General features: G+C 37.8%; 2 protein-coding genes across 15 annotated transcripts in view; one reads left to right on the top strand and one right to left on the bottom strand.

The window, feature by feature from the left end:
* The window catches only part of NEXN (nexilin F-actin binding protein), a 28,801-nt gene extending 26,936 nt beyond the window's left edge, over positions 1-1,865 (top strand). For both annotated transcript variants that reach the window (XM_040987313.1, XM_040987315.1), the window contains 3 exons: positions 611-796; positions 1,078-1,435; positions 1,519-1,865. In XM_040987313.1, coding sequence (XP_040843247.1) covers positions 611-796; positions 1,078-1,435; positions 1,519-1,532 — 558 coding nt within the window. In that variant the 3' untranslated portion in view covers positions 1,533-1,865. The remainder of the gene's footprint in view (positions 1-610; positions 797-1,077; positions 1,436-1,518) is intronic.
* A 3,726-nt stretch (positions 1,866-5,591) lies between these two features.
* FUBP1 (far upstream element binding protein 1) overlaps positions 5,592-21,285 on the bottom strand; it is a 33,484-nt gene continuing 17,790 nt past the window's right edge. For 3 of the 13 annotated variants that reach the window (XM_040987323.1, XM_040987318.1, XM_040987324.1), the window contains 6 exons: positions 20,275-20,426; positions 20,103-20,182; positions 17,428-17,556; positions 16,016-16,090; positions 10,927-11,072; positions 8,391-10,687 (listed from right to left, as the gene is read on the bottom strand). In XM_040987323.1, coding sequence (XP_040843257.1) covers positions 10,646-10,687; positions 10,927-11,072; positions 16,016-16,090; positions 17,428-17,556; positions 20,103-20,182; positions 20,275-20,426 — 624 coding nt within the window. In that variant the 3' untranslated portion in view covers positions 8,391-10,645. Of the gene's footprint in view, positions 10,688-10,926; positions 11,073-11,152; positions 11,213-16,015; positions 16,091-17,418; positions 17,557-20,102; positions 20,183-20,274; positions 20,427-21,285 lie in introns of all 13 variants that reach the window. The other 10 variants (XM_040987316.1, XM_040987317.1, XM_040987328.1 and 7 more) reach the window with 6 other exon arrangements.

Below are 21,285 nucleotides of genomic sequence, written 5' to 3' on the forward strand. Positions count from 1 at the left end.
CTTTTGGCCTTCCTCTACTGCTTTCCCAGGCTACAAGGAGGGAGCTGAATGCAAAGTGGGGCTACTGGGACATTAACTGGCACCCCTATGGAATTCCAGTGGCATGCAAGGAAAGGACTTGCAGCTACCAGGGCACCATACTGGGTCCACTATTACTTTTTAAATTAAAAATTTCACTGTATGCTTCCCATCTGTTTAGTTTTCCAAGTTATGTTAATATTTTCCTATTTGTAAATCTTCCCTGACACCTGATCATTGATAATTTGGACAGATCTTGAAGACACAGCTCTCATCAAGGGAGGAAAAATTCATAATTGGAAATAAAAAATTGTACTTCTCATTGTATGGTGTGAGCAATATGGAGCTTTGTGAAATGCATTTTTACAACATATATTATCTGCATTTTTACTATTTAGTACTATTATAAACAAGCACTAAGTTCCATGTCACATGCTTTTTATTGGCAGCAAAATATTCAAATTCTGAATGCTTTCATTTTTATTACTTTTCTTGAATTGGTACTCTGTAACATGGAAGTTAATTATTTTGTGCTTATAATAACACCAAAACTCCTAACAAGCGATTTTTATCTTGGCCTACTTTCTTGAAGGAAGAGGATGTTGATGTAAAACCTGCTAAGAAAAGTGAGGCTCCATTTACTCACAAGGTAAATATGAAAGCTAGATTTGAGCGAATGGCTAAGGCAAGAGAAGAAGAAGAACAAAGAAGAATCGAAGAACAAAAATTACTCCGCATGCAGTTTGAACAAAAGGAAATTGACGCGGCACTACAAAAGGTAGCAGGCTTGCATATCCCTTCTTTTCCAAGGATGCTTTTAAAAAAATGTTTTATTGAGAATTAATCATGGCTTTGGACCTACTGCAGTTTATTGAGTGCACTTTATAGTTATAATCATGCTTAAAAAAATCCCTTGGGGAGGTGGGGAAATTGCAGACCCTAAGAAATTGTACCATTAAAAAAAAAAGCATTTACCTTTAAAACCCTGTAACTAAATCAGTGCCCTGAAAATACTGTACTATATAAAAAGCCAACCTAAATGCACTTAATTTAATACAGAAAAGAGAAGAAGAGGAAGAGGAGGATGGCAGCATCACAAATGGCTCTACTATTGAAGATGAAGAGCAAACCAGATCAGGAGCTCCTTGGTTCAAGAAGCCTCTAAAAAACACATCTGTGGTAGACAGCGAGCCAGTTAGATTTACTGTGAAAGTAACAGGAGAACCTAAACCAGAAGTTACATGGTGGTTTGAAGGAGAAATACTGCAGGATGGAGAAGACTATCAATATATTGAAAGAGGAGAAACTTACTGCCTTTACTTACCAGAAACTTTCCCAGAAGACGGAGGCGAATATATGTGTAAAGCAGTGAACAGCAAAGGTTCTGCCGCTAGCACCTGTATTCTTACCATTGAAAGTAAGATTTCACGCTTTAATCTTTGATTCTCCTTGCGATTTTTTCTTGTTAAAACAATGATCTTTCTTCTCTTTTTTTTTTAGCTGACGACTACTAGCTCCTCCACCCTCCGAACTTTCTCTCACTCCAACTTTCTTACTGCATTTATCCTTTCTGTGGTGGGGCCAAAAAAAGGAAACCAGAAGTGCCACTATGTTGTCGACTTCTTTTTTGTAACTCTTCAAATCACAAGATCATCTAAAATATATCTTCCTTTACCTTCCAGTGAGCTTCAGATATGTATTATGCAGTAGCAATAAAATGTATGTAATGAATAAACAGGGAAAGTTGCTGTTATTTAATTGGAACCAACTATTATAAAGGCTGTGTATTCCCCCTAACAGCCTACAATTATGTTTAGCATGCAAGAATGCGGTTCATGGGCTTTCACAGCTAAGATTAGTTTGAAATACCTGAGAATGAACTTAGTACCCTTTAATTTGAATGGGATTTTTGGGTAAATATTTGATTTTGATTATTGTAGTTTCAGCATCTTCCTGAAGCAGGTATATGGAGGGGCAGTAACTCCTGTTTTTTTCCACGGACAGTGTAACCGTAGGGAAAAAAAAGATAAAGGAACTTTGAAGAAATAATTTCCAGACAAATCTTGGTAGAAAACCACTGCTTAGAGTGTGGTGAATGGTACATTTTAACATGTTTTGTTCAAAGGTGTATAACGTATAATCAAATCTAAAGAACTTATGTTGTGATCTTACCTAATTATAATGAAAAACACAAAATTATTGTATTAATAGTTTATGCGGCTAACAATTCAATATAATCAAATGTTTAATGATCTAAGAAAATTAGAATACAGCACAACTTCAACTTATAATTAGTTTTTTGTAAATAATTAGCTATAGTATTTTATATTTTAATTTTCTGGAAGACTATTTTACAGGATAAATGAATAATAAAGTGTCCTGTGTATTATTTAGACTTGTGTGCAGGGCTGTGTTGTCTTCTCAGTTCAAGAACCTGTCTGGGACATACTGCAGTCCGAGTCCTGGCTCTACTCCCAATTCTAGCTTCTTCCTAAAGCTAACACCAAGGGCAGAAGATGGCTCAAAATTTCAATCATTCAAGAGAGTGATCTACCAGTAGCCAAGAGCTCCAAACTAAAAAAAAAATCTATCTATCTATCTATCTATATATATATATATCAAATCAGAAAGACACAGGAGTTAGACCATGGCAGGTGACAGCAGCCCTCCTCAGTGCCGGCGATGTACTTGCGCAAAGTACCCGGGCCAGGTAGGATCCGATGCCAGGACTCGGCATCCAGTGCCACACAGTGACCGAGTCCTGGCGAGTACACCATGAGGAAATTCTGGGACAAGATTAAGGACTCTAGCCCCACCTCGCAACCACCATCTTGTGGTAGCAGAAAACTAGGGGGTGGGAGTTCGACCATGGCAGCTCAGGTGGCAGCAGCCCTCTGCAGTGGTGGCAACCTGCTTGCGGAGAGTACTTGGGCCATGTCAGACCCAATGCCCAGGACTTGGCCCATGGGCACCATTGCCACACAGTGACCGAGTCCTAGACTATGAGTACCCAGTGCGCCCATAGGGCACCAGGCTCTGCCTGCTGGCCGCCCAGCAGCAAGCTTTAGAGGTTTTCAGGATATGTAATTGCTGCCTAGGGACATCCAGAGATAAGGCTAGTGTGAGTGTAGGTGAGTCTGAGGATTTGGAGGGGAGAGTCCATAAGTTCTATTTGGGCCCGACTTATTCACCAACCCACATGGGAATCCTGAGATGGGCTGTTACTGTAGAGCATCACCAACTGCCACACACCAGTCCACATGAAAGCTATGGCTGGGGGTCTGTCTGGCAGGGCTAGGTACCAGTACCTGAGTGGCGGAACAGGGTATGGGTCACACTTGGCAGGGTCAGGACACTAGCCAACACGTGAGAGAACCAGATCTGGGGGTAGATTCTCTGAGGGAAGTGTTGGCCCAACCCTGTGGAAATACAAGTCCCGCTGTTTGGCTCATGAGTTGGGGTGGTGATGGACTAAGCTAGGTGTGACCATGGAACCTGCCATCATGGTTAAAGGAACTGACAACATTCTGGGCAGGTCAAGGCAGCAGCACCAAATGCGCATTCTAAAACAGGATGCGGGGTGGGTCAAACTGCAACTGGAAGGGGGCTGAGCAAACTCACAAGGAAGAACAGAGAGCAGGACAGAACACAGGTCATGCCGAGCTAGGCTTTTACACAGACTGGTCTGCCTGAGTCAGGGATGCTAAGCCACAGCATCAAAGGCAAGGGCCAAGACAGGTGAGGGGCTATCCCAAGCTGGGTCAGAGAAACCATTGGCATGACCATGATCTATGGTTGGGAACAGGCCTAATTGGGGAGCTGACGAGGGGTTGGGGTGGGGGGGGGGGTGGATGCACTAGCTGGGCTAGACTCACTCCAGCACCATATGGTGCTCTGAAGGACCAGTGTAGATGTAGGATGGACTAGGTTAGGTCTCTGCCCCTACTGAGCCACATGTGAGCTGTGTCTGGATGAGTCTTGGCTGCGCTGAAACATCCAACAGTAAGAACCAGAATGTGTTGAAGGCCAGTCAGAAAAGGCCACTATTCCTGCTAGGACAAGAGGTGGATTATGGACCCACCAGTATGCACAAGATCTGGCAATGGGAGAGGTTCTGATGGAGGAGCGTGGGCAATTCCTCTGGCAGGACACAGTCCCTACAGGTGAGTGCAAGAACCACGATAGCAAGCAGCCCAGACCAGGCCAGAGAAAGATACCCACCAGCAAAGGCATACATTTGGCATAGGTCAGGGGCAGCCCAGGCTGAATGGGTTCACATCACCTGTTGGCGAATCCGAGCACCAGAACAGAGTGTGGGTTGGGCCAGATTAAGGTATGTTCAACACATACCAGTGCACGTTATGGCTGGAATTGGATGGCGGCTGGGCTGGGCTGGGCTATAACCCTCACCGGCCTCAGCTGGAAGTGGGGGTGGGCCGAGCTGGGCCAGGCCAACACCCACTGGGCAAATGCCAAGGTGAGGTGGGCCAACCCAGACTGGCTTGCAGTGCTCAACAAACACACATGAGAACCAGGGAGGGAGGGGGCAAAGCTGGTAGGCAGAATGTGAAGGGCTCCCTTGCTGGACAGCCACTCCCACTGGAGAGGGTTAGCTGGGATGGTGGCAGACCAGACCAGGCCGATTGTTTCTACTGGTGCATCAGCCGGCATAAGCTGGCACCGGGGGCTAATTCTGTCAAGTTCAACTGCAGAACCACTGGGGAGTACATAATCTGGGAGTGGGAGTGGCCTAGGAGGGAAATAGCGGGCACCTCCCTCTTGGGTTACCACTCACACTGGAAAGCATGAAAACCAGGAACCGGGCAGATCTGGCTGGACAGAATGGCACCCAGCAGCATGTGCATGGGCTAGATAGTGGGCCTGGTTGGGTTGCACTAGGCTTCAATGCCCACTGACATGCACAAGAGCTAAATGGGATGTGGGACAGATTGAATAAGTCTGTAGACCATGGGCTGGGGGGGGGGGGGAGGGCAAGCCTGGAGTAGGTTATTGAGAATCGCTCCAACTAGGCTGCAGCTCCCACTGGTTTGCTTGAGGGCTGAGTATGAAGTGTGCAGGATTGGGCTGGACTGTGACACCCATTGGTTTGTGTGGAAGACAAGGCTGGAAACACAACTGACCAAGCTATTGTAACCACCAGCATATGCATAAGCCGACTGGGGCAAAGGACAGTGCCAGACCCTGTACAGGCATTCACACACAAGAATTAGGTCTGGGATCACCTCAAATGAAGTTTCTTTGGAGATCTGTCCAACTGTACTGTTGATCTCAGGAAACCAACCATAAAGAGACTGTGTCAGCCAGTAGATTCTGAAGAGGTTTCATTGCACTTGGGAATGGTGAGATTGGAAGCAATTCAGAACTGATGAACTATCAAAACTGCATGAGCAGGACCCTCAGAGAATGCCCTACCTTCCTGTAGCCCTTGACCCTTTGTGCCCTAATCAACTATGTAAAATTACCAAAATAACATTATTTTAAAAAATGGAAAAGACACTATTCTTCATCATACAGGTTTTCTATTTTTAAAATAAAAATTAGGTTGCTGGTATTAACATTTACATTCCATGTAAGAGTGTTTACATTCAAATCCTGGTTAAGTTTTGGGATGCCCAGCTTCCTGCTAAGGCAAACCCTACCAGGCAGGAGGTCATTAGCCTAGCAGCTCATTTGGTCCTTGCCAGTGTATGGGAGACCTAGGTGGAGTTCCTGGTTAACAGCTTCAGCCTGGCCCAACCCTGGCATGTGTGCTTCAGGGGCTAATAGATTAAAAGGTCTCTAATAACTAAAAATGAATTTAAGAATCCCCCAACCCCAGAACAAATTTTCTCAAATCTGTCATGACAAAATATAAAGTGGAAAATTTCTAAACTATTTTGTAAAAAAGACACAAAGCACTCCCTTATAATGTTCATCAATGTACATTTTATCTTTTTTATTGAGGAAACCATAATGAATACAAAAGTACAGCAATCATGTGACTTTTTACATACAATTTCATTAAAGCAAACTCTAAACCACAGTTTGTAAAGTATTCAATTTACCTCAAGTCCAAGCTGCATCTCCCTAAGACACTTCCCATCACAGTAGCCATTTTAAGCCAATCTTCTTTTTACACACGGGTAGTTTCTGTAGAGAACATTTTTCTCAGGACGAAAATGCATTGAGCATGCATAAGAAAAAAAATATATATGTGCAAGTACATTTAAGCTTCTTTAGGGATATCACTGAAGAAAATAAAAGCCTGGGGTTTATCTGCTTCTTAAAAGCACCAATTTAAAAATCCCTTAGATATTGTGGCAAGAAAAAAAACAAGTGACTGACTAAACAAAAAATGTGCAGAAAATAATAACATCCTCACTGATTAGTAAACTATATATCATTATTCTAGGAAGCATAACTTTTTAGGTAGAACTGATTTACTGGCAGAGTAGTCAATGAAATGAAACGTCATGACTTTTGAATACATTCCTGTTTTCCTTTGAAGGTACCCTGCTAATTTCTATTCAAATACATGTTTATGAATTAACAAGACATTAATAATTTCCCAATTTGTATAAACTAGTATGAAATTACTAATTTAAGTATTAAACCATTTTCATCAGTTAAAAAATAAACTATTTTGCATTTCAAAAGGAAATATTAAACCACAGAACTATCACCAGACTAAGATATCTTAAAAACAAAAAACACAAACAACAAAAAAAAACCCCACACTGTCAATGTTTAAGTGCTAAACAAATCGATCTAAACTAAACATTGTTTCTAACACTCTCAACATCCACTGCATTCAAATCAAGTGGCTCACCTTTTCTGCTTTCCGTTTCTTTTAAGGTCAAGATTAGCAACATTTAAAAAAATGCTTATATACCAGTGAAGGCTTATGGTAAGAAATGTAAAAATTTCTCATGAGATAGAAACAATGTTCCAGTATCTACTAGCATTCATATATATATATTCTTTTATAAAAATGCAAACTACAACTACCCAAAACTTGAAAGGCTTTTAAGGTTCAAAGAGCCTCTCTCTATCCATCAAATCTTAACACATCTAGCAATGACTATTAAAAACACACGTACACATAAATGTGGTGCAGTAAAACTTAAGAAATTTAACAGTTCATGGAACATTAAGGTTAAGTGAATAGCATTGTAAACTGAAGTGATCAAGAAAAGGTACATTACACCCTACACCATATTATGTATTGGAACACATTTCATACTTCTCAATTATGATGTGCCATTTTTACCTTCTACATTGAGCCCTTCTATGGTCCATGCTCATCGGCTCACCAATGGCATACACTCAAAGGATTCCTCTTTATGGGTAACTATCTCAGGACCTGATTTTATGAGCTATGATTTGGTGCTTGCAGCATCTTCAGCACTGTGTGTGAAAATGAAGGCAGTATTTTTGAATATTTTTCTTTGTTGCAGAGATAAGCAGGAGTTTTAAAAGGATCAGCACATTTTAGAAATCTTATAAACAAAACTGATATGATGCTGCTTTAATACATTCATCTTAACTCAAAATATGTACCAGTTAAAATCATCTAGAAGAACACACAAACATTTTAAACTGGCAAAAAAAAAAAAAAATTAAAATAAATGCAGCGTCAGTTACTAAAATATAAATTCAAAAAATACTGGTTGCTACAGATTATGAAAGGTTATTTGCTATACAGTTAACATTTCACTGATGCACCTGATGCACATGCCTTTAAATCATACTGCCAGCATTCCTTATAATTTTTCCTTTTTCAACATGTATAAGTTATGAAAACTGAGTTGAAGAGAAAACCATGATAAAGCTGACCACCAATATCTTAACTGAATTACTACAGTTCAAGGATATAAACAAACAAACAAACAAAAATCATAGCTTTGGAGGGCAAATAAAATGTCCTATCATTCATATAACAGATTGTGAAGGCTGTTGAAGTTTCTGACCAAGTGATTTCCTAAATCTGTAAAGCTATGCAACTGTTCTTTTCCAGTTGTGACATTTCTATATTTGGGGGAAAAATGCAAAAAAGTTTGGATGTAGGCTCATTAATAGCAGCAATCCACTCATTCTTTTGTTTTTAATAAAAAATTAAAGTAAAAAACATTACCCAGAAATGTAAACAGCTGCTTGCACAACTTACAGACTTTCCACTACAATGGTAGCATCAGTAACAAAGTACATTGTGGGGAAGCAGTAGCAGATTGCTTCTGAATACACAACCACAAAAACCTCACAGGGACAACATTAATGTACTGAAATATTTATTTAGATATGTCCTTAGGTTGTGCTTACCTGGTGCTTTTGCAGCAGAACCTAAGGTGGAAGGTCTGGGAAGGCACTGTGAAGTATAAATAATTGCACTGTTTGCAATTAATAAAGATTTTAAACCTTAAATGAATCAAAATCAACAGCCTCCAATTTGTGAGTAATGACTGAATCCAACTGAACTATTTAGTTTAACTAACAAATGCACCACTGTCCTAAAAGATCATCTATACAACAGTATCATGCAGACTGACATTATTCACATCAATACCCTATTCTTCAAGTTAACAGGTAAATCCTTAACTATTAAATTTCAAACTAGAACTACATTTCCACATCTAAATAAGGGTAAGGGAAGTCATTCTAGATAAATAAACAATCCAAAACATTTCAAAACATCTACAATGAACTGTACTGCTTTTTCCACCCTGTAAGTAATCTCAACATTTATGTTGTTGTACATCTTGCGCTAAACTATAATCAAAACAAATGGTGCTCCCTCATAAATGACAGTATTTTTATGGTGCTAAGAGTGTTATACTGCTGGTCATTTGCAAGAGAAAATCATTTCTGTCTCATACATTTCAAGTCCTCCATATTAGTATAAGATATGCATATTTTACGCTGAAAAACAGTATTTTAGGAGCACCAGTAATAATATTAAACTGTTAATGATCAGTTTTCTTTAGCTATAGCTAAAGCACATAAAAAAATACTTACCCATTAAGCTCACTTAAAAAAATACAGAACTATGTATTACTCTATGTTAAGAAACAATTATGGTTTTCCAAGATATCAGCACTGTATTCCAACATAATATTCAAACAAAGTATGGCATTTGCATTATGTGGAACATTGACAAAAAGATACTGTTGCAGTTCATCAATTTGTCATTCTGATGTACTTACAGTGCAATGCTCCTTGAAGGAACACAATCAAGGATGATACACAGCACAGTCCTCCTCACCCCTACAGAGCTAGTTCTATACTGGCTGGATCAAACCTGCACTTCAACAGACAATGGCAAGACAGACTGTATTTGCATGTAGTCTAACATATTAATATGCAAAGAGCCAACAAATATGCAAAGAGTAAAACAATGGATTTCAACAAAATATCAGAACTTCAGCATGAGTGTTAAAGAGTAATAAATGATTTCAAGTACATAAAAAAAGTAAGCTGATTCAATGACTGGACTTGTGCATTTACAAAACAAAGCTTATCTAAACTGCAAAAAGAAAAAATAAAAAAAAGAAAAGGCTTCACCATTTCCATACCCCAATTATGTTTCAATGGCAGATGCAATGTAGCTATAACTCTGCATACTAGACACTTTTCTACCCTAAATTTAGAAAGAAACATACTAATATTATATACATTGAAAGAATTGCTTTACATGAAAAAATCAGACTACTCATTTACTATCTGAAAACTGTTTAAAAATAGTTATATGCTGAAACAAGTCTTGAAAATCAAGTAATTATCAAATTCAGAACAGAAAGGTTAACTGTTATAGCAGCAGTACATATCTGAAACAGTGGTCATGTATAAAAAAGGAAATTTCACTGTTAATGCAATGGAAGTATGCCAAAAGATCACTGTACACACATGCAGTTTTTAACCAAACAGAAGGAAAAAAATGAAGATATCAGGATTACTTGTGCTGAAACAGCCAAATACAATAAATGGAAAAGATTCTCCAACCTATCACTATACTGCAAGGGGAAAAAACATGGCAGTGTTTAAAACTCAATTACTTCATGGGGAAAGCTTATATTTGTGTTTATGTATCTTATTTTATCATTGCTAAGAAATTATGAATCTTTTACCCACATATCCAACTTACCGACACAGGAGGTTTCATATCATTTATTGTAAAGCACAAAACAGGCATTTTAAAAGTGAAAGTATACATTGAAAAAGTACATTTATATCACAAAGCATTGACCACATAATAGTTGCAAATACATTTGCTGGAATGTGTACATCTACACTAAATACTAAAAACAAACCATTTTCATTTCTACACAGAAATATTAACCTCCTATCAGTAGTGATAGATATTTTGTACATTTTTGGAAAAAAAAAAAAAAAGAAAAAAAAAAAAAAACCACTATTTGAAACCAAAAACAAAATTAAGATCTTCATCAAGTCGTCTGCATCCATATATTTAACAAAGGTTTTTTTCCCCCACACAATGAAGCAAATACTGTATTGTCCACTTCTTATTATTGGCCCTGTGCAGAAGAGATACATAAGAAATACACAAAAAGTTAAAGAAAATCCTTTAAATGGAGCTAATTCAGGAGTGAATCCTTTAAGAAAGAAAAACTGGTTAATATAAATGGTGGTGGCTTCTTGCATGATTTGCAAATCCCTGGGGGAAGAAAATTTATTTTTAAAATCAATGGCATTGTAGAAATATTCAGCACTCAGATGCCAGAAAGTATTACTAAAAAACAAACACACAACCCAAACAACAATACCATAGTACTTCATTTAGAGTTATCCTTGGCCGGATAATGAATCTAAAGACAAACATACTCCCAGACATATGGTAAACATGCAGAAAACAGGATTGGAATGGAAGCAAACAAATCACTGAATTTAGTATACCTGAGGTGCTGGAGGGTGCTGTGGCATTCCCTGGGGACTTGTTTGGGCATAGTAGGCTGCTTGTTGTCTATAGTACTCGGCCCAGGCTGCACTATAATCTGGCTGGCCACCTGGTGGAGCACCAGTAGGAGCAGGAACTGCTTGACCTTTAAGAAAACACAACAATTTTGCTGCTGTAACCACAATTAAAAGCCCAAAATAAACTCATTTCTAATAAAAACAATACCTTGCTTCTTGTAATATTCCTCCCAAGCCTTTGAATAATCTTGTGTCTGCCCTTGTTGACCTAAAAAAAACCCCCTAAATTTTAATACAACATTACATCCACTTGTAAGTACAGGTTATAAAGACAAAAAGCACAGCGAGTCAGAACTGCTGACCCTCTTCACTCTAAATTCTAGTGTCAGAAAACCACCCTGAAATTAAAAAGGAAAAAGTTCTTTATTTTTTTTTTACTTACACTGATCATTACCATTTTAGCATATAACTACCAAAAAGCAAAAGCTCACCAAACTACACATAGCTTTAATGAAGAAAGGAAGAAGTTAATGTAGCATAATTCTTATAATGTAGTATAACTATTTCAGCTAATAAATAAAATTCTAAATTTGGAAGGTGGATCCCTGTCTGAATATGAGCAGAGGATAAGGGAAAAATCTACTGCTTTTGCAGTCTCCTGCCTGTATGAATAATTTTAATATTTCTCATAGTTAAAACACAGTCATCAAAAAAGAGTTACAAAAAGAAAATGGTGGGTTGGTAGTGCTTAAAAAGACCATTAGACTAAAAGTTTAAGATCAAGTATTTTCATAATTAGTAACCTATATAAGCTGTAGTCATGAAGAACATAAGGTTAGGAACAAAAATGGAACTCAATGATGGCACAGATTATACAGGGTTAGCGCATAGTAAAAAAAAAAACATCTAAGCTTGTGTAAGGCATCTGTACAATTATCAAAACTACCCAGTGATCTATTTCTCAGAGTGTTATCTTCAAGTACATTCATGAGTATGTTTATCTACTTTTACCTGGGATGACTTTCTAAATTAGTAAATCATAATAATCCAATGCAATGCCTGAATTTTGAATGAGCTCTGAATTAAGACAATTCCTCCAGAATTCCAGATATTTAAACAGTGCCTGCATGTTGAAATGATTGAGTGAATTTAGAGGAAAAAAATGTGTAACTTTCTTTGAAATGGTTCTCGCGCAATGAATATATTCATAGGTAAGACGCTTAAGAGAAAGCTTGCAGAAAAAAAAAGTGAATTTGATAAACCCTCACCTTACATGTTAGAGACCCCACATGGGAGCCGGTTTGTGCCCTGGATGCTCCACTTCTCACCTAGCTCCCTTCCTGGGGCCTGGGAAAGCAGACCAGGCCAGCCCAAAGCCTTGGGACCCTGCACCAGCATGGTAGATCCAGAAGAAGCTCCTGGCATCAGATTGGCTTAGCTCCTGCTGTTGTGGCTACTTTGGGAGTGAATCAGTGTATGGAAGATCTTTCTTCCCATCTCCTCTCTATAAATCTGACTTTCCAACAAAAAATTAAATTAAAAAAAAAATCAAGAATTTATTGGAGCTGGTGCAGTGGCTTAAGCTAATCCTCGCCTGCAAGCACTGGCACCCCATTTAGGTGCTGGCTCTTTTAAAAAAATAAAAACATTTTTTCCATATTCAGCTACTTTCCTTCAGGTCTGTTTATTAAAGCACAAATACAATGGCTATCTATCACCATAAATCTGGTCACGACATGAATAAAAATCCTCAGAAGTGGATCGATCCTAGCACTTTCACCTTCTGAGACTCAATCAAATCTCAAAGAAGTTTCAATATTCAGAAAACACTCTAATACCAAGACATCATAATGTAACAGAATCACAACAGTCTGGAGGATTACAAATCACACACCTGTAATAAAACTTGGTTAAGATATCAACAATTTCAGATTTACAAAAGGATCTAAACCTCACTGTAAGATTCATCTTAGAGGGACCATGGGAAGTTAACATGTCTGACTCAAAAAAAGCTCCTTTAAAAATTCAAATGTCTCTAAGTAAATGTTAGCCTCCAAGAAAAATATGTGGTTAACTATGAACACTTAGCTTTCCAGCCTTAAACCCTTCCAATCTAAATGACAATGATTCAGGTTGACAAAAAACTCCTATCTAATCTCCTTTGGCCTTGGCCCTTCGCTTTAGTCTCCTCTTTGTCCCATTGGGCATGGATTTCCCTTCCTTGTTACCCGCATTCCTTCCTCTTTGGTTACTATTTGATGCTGGAGAGCTGGTCTACAGGCTAGTAGAACATTCACCTTTATATACAGCTTAATAGCGTAAGAAGTTCCATTTTACTTTCACTCAACTTAAACGACTTGTTTTGCGGTTCACAGGCAATATTTTCTTTTTCCCCCACAAAGCTTAACATCATGCATTTATTATAGCTTACAAAACCATGTGACACATGATGCATCTAGGGCCCTTCTTTAAGTCAAATTTTCCAAAATGTCTTAGGATCTTCTCTGAACATTAAATGACCTCTCCTTAATTTGAATCTTCATTTTAAGCATTTTTACCTAATACAAAAAAATTCCTTTTATTTAGCTTCAAAGATACCTTCCCTCACACTGCTACCTTTATCTGTATAATGCAAACTCCCTTCTTTAACCTTCTATGACACTCATTCATTTTTAAAATACCTTGAAAGGTAGAATTAGATAGAGAAGTAGAAATTTCCATCTGCTCTCTTACTCTACAAAAGGCTGCATTAGTTGGGATTGGCCCAGGTCAAATCCGGGAGCCTGCAACCTGATCCACATAAATGTGCTAGTGGCCCAAGCACTTTGCCATCATCTGCTGCTTTCCTAGGCACATTAGCAGGGAGTTAGACTGGAAGTGGAGCAGCTGGAATTTGAAGTAGTTTTATCTGCCCACAATTGAAGCCATGGTAATCTTTAACAACACTGTTCCCTCAGGTCTTTTAATTGTCTCAAGACAAAACTAATCTTGGAAACCAAACTCACAACCTGTCAAAAGAAACAAATGATTAAGTGTGTCCCAATAGGAAAATTGGAATTACATGTGACATTCTGACATGTTTGAAGAATCAGGCAATCTGGAGCACCAGGAAATCGCATTCCTGCCACTTAAGGACATGGCTTTGGTGACAGACTTTATTTCATCATTACTCCACCCCCCCCCCAACAATTAAACTTCAAGATTGAACTATATTAATCTTATGGTTTACAGTTTGTGGTTACTGTAAAAAGATCCTGAGAGAAAATTATTAAAGTACTTAAAATTTTATATTCTGGGTATCTGTACTTGATACCCAACTCCCAGTTTCCTGCTAATATGCAGAATCCGACATAGCACTGCTGGTTCAAGTAACTGGATTCCTGCCACCCACCTGAGAGTTGTGGCTGAGTTCCCAACAACCAGCTTTAACTTTGTGGAGATGCAACTGGTAGGGTTTCTTGGGGAGTGACCCACTGGATGGGAGCTCTCTACCTCATATTTTTTAAATGAAAAAAAATGTATATATTATATATATTCATCTGTAAGAAATGGAACAAAGAAGCCAATCCACTTCAATTACAGAATTAACAGGTTCATTGTAGTACCATAGGAAAGACACACCAGAAAGCTAATTGGGACATAAAAATCTTCAGTACAAGAGTGTCATTTCCACATCATGTTTTCCCAGGAGGACTTAACACTCCAGTACAGTATCTCCAAGAGACTGTAGAACAGTTGTCAGAAGGATAATAAAAAATTGAGAAAACAAAACAAAACCCAACAACATTAACGACAAGGGATAAAGTATAATGTTTATGCTTAACAATAAAAATCAGAATTCAATACAATTACTCATTTTGGGCAAATAAAACATGAGAAAGCTAAACAGTAAACTTATTATACATCTTGTAATCCCTGTAACTAGAATATAGTATGAGTTTCAAATTTTCCTTCACCGATTTTCACTTGTGGCAGAATGGCCTGAGATAAGCCAAGTCACAGAAACTAATAACCGATTTGTTAATCACGAACAAACTCAGTGCGACATTCCTGAAAAGTCAATCTAATCAGTAATAATCAACCTAGGGGTTGGCATGATAGCTCAACTGGCTAATCCTCTGCCTGTAAGAGCGGACATCCCATATGAGCTAATGCTCATTAATGCCCCAACTGTTCCACTTCCCACCCAGCTCCTTGCTTGTGGTCTGGGAAAACAGAGGATGGCCCAAAGTCTTGAGACCCTGTACCCATATGAGAGACCCTGAAGAAACTCCTGGTTCCTGGCTCTGCACTGGCTTAGCTCCAGCCCTTGTGACCATCAGGGGAGTAAACCAGTAGGTGGAAGATCTTTCCATCTCCTCTCTGTAAATTTTTCCAATTAATAATTGATAAATCTAGGAAGCTTGAACTGAAGTATCTCTTGGAAGTTCAATTTTGTTCTAACCACGGTGTCTCCAATGTGTTCATGTGAATCACCACCAGTGAACATTCAGTTCTTCTTCTTTAGCTGTTTGTAGTAATATCTTCGGAAATTACTCAAGAATGACTATCCATTAGCATAAAATAAACAGATGCCAGAGTTCCTGGTTGTTGTATCCATAACTGCTTTCTCAGCATCAAATGCTTTGGTATACAGTATGCATTGCATGTTCTACAGTTGCTGAATAAATACAGCCATTCTGGGTGACTTTTTCCATTCATATATGCAAATGTTATTTAAGTTACTAATTTTATTTCTTGCTTAGTTTGCATCAAAGGCAATACTAAAACTACTTTCGCCCGGGACTCCAATAATTCTTATGTCATTTAGATTATGTATTTAGATTAGTAACTTTTTGAGAAAAGTATGAAAACAATGTCACATTATGTCCATGGTGAAATTTCTAAATTACTAAAGAAGGACAAATGCAAAGCCCAGTCATTTCAAACTGCTATTTCCTTCTCTCATTGTCTTTGAATAAGTGTGCCAAAGTCATTGTTTTTTTCTCCCCAAACCTTCAATATCCTAAGGTGTAACTACTAAGTGTTCAGCTTAATCAAACATGTAACTTTAAAAATATATACAACATACCCATTTTTTTGTAGTATTCTTCCCAAGCCTTTGTATAATCAACCTGACCAGCTGGAGCTGGATTCTGCTGATCTCCTTGTTGAAGGGAAAAAAGAAAAATAGATTACTGTTTTAAAAAGGCAATTTTGGGCCTTTCCTTTAGTTGTTTAAGTATAGAAACTGCCAGAGGCCTGTTCTACGGCAGAGTGTTAAGAGAAAGGTGGTACGTGGTAATGACATTCCTGATTGTGCCGAAGACAGGATGGTGGGAGTATGTAAACGTGAACAGAAGAGCACTTCCGTATACTGATGTCAAGGAAATACATTGAATCTATCAGATTCTTCAATATTATTAATCACCAAGATAGAACAGCTGGGAAGTTTTAGAACAGAACTACAGAACATATTAACTCAAGGTTTTAAAATACACATATTCTTAAAAAAAAAACCAAAGTACTTTTATGAGAGCAGGCATAAGCATTTGTAATGAGTATTTTTAGCTTTGTTTCTGAATACTATTCAGTACATAAAGGAACCAAGGATGCTTGAAGAAATGGCTGCTTCCAGGGCTGTAGCCCAGAATTCAGAAAATAAACATGCTATTATGCCAGGCAGTAAGGCTGACAGGCATTTTTAAAGGATACAGGAGTCACCTTGAAGATACTCCTGCCTGGCCAACTCTAGAAAAACCAATTATGAAAAATAAAAGTTTAAAACAAAACAGAAATCCATACTAATAAGGAATACATAGGATGAAATGAAAATATCCTCATTACAGTAAAATAGCAGCAATAAATGCAAAATAATGGAAAGAGATAATCACCGTCACAGTGGCAGCTCAATCAGGCAGGAGTTATCAACAGAGAACAGGATAATGGCATAATCATAGTATAATGCCCTGGAAAATATTACTTTCACAGAGAAAAATGGTGATACTGTGGTAGAGAAACCTAGTGCACACCCCTCTAAGTAATCAAGTTATTCTCTCCAGGGTTGCAAAACATCAAAATTTTCTTAATTCCCAAATGTAACATATTAAGGGGTACAACATCATTTCTTAGTTTCTCCTGCCAAATAATGACAATTTCTTGGTCAGGGAAATATGTACACAGACCTAGGTTGACATTAATTGTACCATTTGTGATAAGAAAGAGATCAAAGAATTTTTCAGACTATAAGACTTAATGAACTTGACAACTAAATACAATGTACCAGATGGAATCACAGATCAGAAGAGAAATTACTGTTCACTGAAGACAGCAAAGATGTTCAAAGTTGATCTGACAGACTGTATGATGGTTACTTTGTAGAAACACACAGGAATATTTAAGAATAATGGGACACTGTGTCTATAGCTAATAAACAATTGTTTCTCTAAATAATGATAATGCATAAGGGATAATAACAAAAAATTCTTTAGTTACCCCAGTTACCTTGTCCGTTAGTTTGGGTTGTAGCTGGTGCACCTGCAGGAGCTGCAGGTGGTGGTTGTGCTTGTTGTTGGTAATAGTGAGCATAATAAGCAGCCCAAGCTGCTGAATTTGGATCCGTTCCTGCCTTGGCTAGAATTAATATAAACACAAGTTCAAGGTTTGTCCCTAAACTCCATAATCTCTAGCACACACAAAAGCTGTTTTAGCATACAGATGCCACGTTCTCCCCAAATTAACTATATACCAAATAGTAACAAAAAAATTCAAATATTGCTCATTGTCATCACTAACATTTATTACTGAAAACAGGCGTAAGGGACTTTCCTGGGTTACAGAACTATTAAATGACAGAACTAAGATATGAATAAAAAAGCCAATGTTTTTTCTTAAACCATCTCACAACCTCATTTTTCCAAACTAGCATCATTTTAACCACAAGAGGTTTATACGATAGATGACTATGGAAATTCTAGGCACCAACTATAAAACAAACACTTGTCTAAAAATCAATTTTATTATCTTATTTTCAATGAAGACAAGGACATTTTATAGCATTCATTCTGTTTCAGCAACTGTCATAAACTTGATGCCACTGCCCTAGCTGGGTATTCTTTTATTTGTTATTATGTTTAAAAAAGTGGTCAAAGTTTAAATACATCTTTGGTCATCTGGACCCCTTCGCTCATCCTTTCCATTCTAGCCTCAAGTCCTCTAGTTGTTCTCTAATATACAAGTATGCCCACAAACTGCTTTTACTTTTCCTTAGTTTCAGTGCTCAAGCCTAAGTCTTTGGTCATGTATTTTATTTGTCGTCACTTCTCTTCACTTTCATCGCCCCTAAAAATCAATTGATGTTTGAAGAGAAACCAGAAATTCTGTTTAGACTTTTTTTTAAATAGCAGGACTATCATAATACCAGAGCTAGACCTGCTTCTCTAAGAATAACACAATTTCCTTGGTGAGAATCTGAATTATTTGTATAAAACATCTGATTAGCCTTTATCCTGAACAGCAGCAATACACAGGGTGATTTCTGTGGGGGGAAAAAAAGAACCAAAGATTTTCAGAAAATACTAATGTGCTATTAGGTCACTCTTCAAATCTTTCTCATTGCTCAACAAACTGCTTTTCTATGAAGGAAACATACAAACTTAACTGCGGCACTAATAAACATTTCACTGATACAGTACTGGGATAAAACAAATTAGGCCTTTTATAGAGTAGAAAAAGAGTGGTTCAAAAACTTGCTTGCTATGCCAAATTAATTAGTAGGAGGAAGACCAACTTAAGGCTGTTTTGCTTATTCTGAAATCTAAATTCTAAATCATTATATGAATTTGTAATGCCTGTCATTTTTAATAAAAAGATCTTGGTTTGGAAACAATAATACTACATAAATTGAAATCTTATGTAAGTAGCACCTAACCAGACCTGTAACCTTCTGTCAACTACTACATACTTTTAACTCAAACAGGTTACTTATCTACCCAATGCAATGTAGGAAGTCACATTAATTGAAGATTTTACACAGCAACTTCACCATTAAGTCCAGCTAGGAAGCTGAATGATTCACAGAACATTTTTATTCTACAATTTTTCTCAACCATGCTACCTATTCCAACAACGCTCAGCAGTATAACGCTGATGTGTAACCAAGCTATTCTATAAATAACATCCCTTAAATGTTTCCATTTTTTAAAATTATGATTCTTCTGCTTCATCATGCCAATACTAATTAGCTTACAAGAAGGATAGAAAAGCCCTTTTATTCTTAAGAGGTTAAAAATCAGATCTGATGTTTCTTCTGCATTCTGGGAGCTCCTCTATGACAGCACTGCTTACGCTGAGAGCGTTCTTCTGCTATACACACTCGTCTTTGCATACCCAGGTGCTAACACGATTCTCAAGTTGTTTCTTGAATGAGAGGAAGTTATAGTTATTTGTGACTGTTATAATAGTCCAAAGAGCAAACTTCCTATGAAATTAAAGTATATTATAATACAGGACCACACTTCAATACAAAATGTTTTAAATTCAAAATAATTCACTTAAACGAATTCTTATACCTTCCTTGAAACTATTCCAAAGAAACCTAAAAGGCAGGTAGCAGGTAAGAAGAAAGAATCATAAATAAATGTGGATCTGCTTTCAAGGAATACTTCTTTGACCAAGATGCAAAGATAACTATGGGGTACAGAAAATGGAAAAGTAAAGAGTATAAAATACACAGCAATCAAACTATAGGTCTGATTTTTCCTAAAGCATTTAGTTGTCTTATCAGGAGTACCAGACCACTTGGAAATCTGGGAAATCATTGTTCAGCATTTTAACACCGATAGAACCTCACAATTTATACATAAATAAGTACAAACTTGTTTTTTAATGTTAGAAATTAACACTCTATCTGACATCACTGTTGCTCTTAAAACAGTATTTATTTTGGGTCTTAGCACTATGTTTATCAATTCAGTAGAGAACACCAACCTTAGGCACAAAATAGCTCTGTAAATGGATAATAAATGTCAGTTTTAACACACCATGATAAAAGCAGTGCTTAATACTTGGGAAGCAAAGCAAAATACTCAGGCATACACAGGCGGAGTCAATAGAAAATTCAATAACATAACTAGGCAGTAAGCAAACAAAAGGTAATACAAACGCTAAGCATCTTTTACCTGGATCAGGAGGAGCCTGTTGCTGCCAGTGTGGATACGCATTTCCCCAACCCTGGGGAGCGTAAGGCGCAGGAGGACCACTGAAAAAAAATCAACATTAAAATACAATTTACTAAAAGCTAAAATCCTTGGGGGCTGGGGAGAGGAATTCCAGACCAATTTCAATACTTACTGAGGAGCTGGGCCAGGTGGTCCTGGATTATAAGGTGCAGGATTGTATGGTCCCATTGGGGCTCCAGGCCCTGGAGGCCCAGGAGGCCCATGGGGGCCTGGGACACCATGGGGCCCATGGGGTACAGGAGGCCCTAAAGGATTTACTGGGCCCTACAAAAAAGCATAACACAAAAATTCAAAGGCCAAATAATCTCCTATTTCTCCCACTTTACAAAGTATATTTTACATTTTCTTTTCCTCAACGTTGCAAAAACTATCTTGTTGCATTACTGACATGCAAAATTCCAATAAAGTTATTCAGAGTAACAAATAATGCAAATCAATATACTTTCTTCAGCTTCCCTTTCCTTTCTTAATTCTTATTTTTACTATTCCTTTCTCCTTTCTATAATGCAAATCAGTTATCAGATCCTTATTACTTCACTTGTAAAAACTATTTCTCAAACTAGTTAGCCTCCCTGGGAGGGCAGTTGGAGCAACAGTTAAATCAGCACTTAGGACAGGTCCGCCTTATCTTGATGTCTGGGGTTTGACTCTAGGCTCACAGCTTGGTTCCAGCTTCCAACAGTGCACATGCTGAAAGCATGGGATCCCTCAGAGAGCTGGGTCCCGGTCTCCTAGGTGGGAGACCTGACTTCAGCCTGGCTGTTTCAGGCATTTGGGGAGTTCATGAGTGGGTGTTAGTCTACCTTTATATAGGTTAAAATTTTTTCTAAATATTGCTTTACAATCTTGCCGTAATGAAAAATCCTATTCACACAATTTAACATAATGCCCTTTTTACCTTTTGCCATCAGTCTACTAAAGTAAGAAAAATTTTGACACTTTATCCAGCAATCAGAATGCCTGATTTTCACACTACCAAAATTAGTAATACTTTTCATTTTCATAAGTCAATGGGCCGAGTCTTAGACCAAACCATCCTAATAAAACTTGCATATGGTCAACTTTAAATGTCAAATTTCGGGAAAAAAATTATTTAATTATCAATTTTTTTCCAAAACAAAAG

The sequence above is a fragment of the Ochotona curzoniae genome, unplaced genomic scaffold (assembly GCF_017591425.1).
Source record: "Ochotona curzoniae isolate NIBS_2020 unplaced genomic scaffold, NIBS_Ocur_1.0 contig_4612, whole genome shotgun sequence".
In the NCBI taxonomy this organism is placed as follows: Eukaryota; Metazoa; Chordata; class Mammalia; order Lagomorpha; family Ochotonidae; genus Ochotona; species Ochotona curzoniae.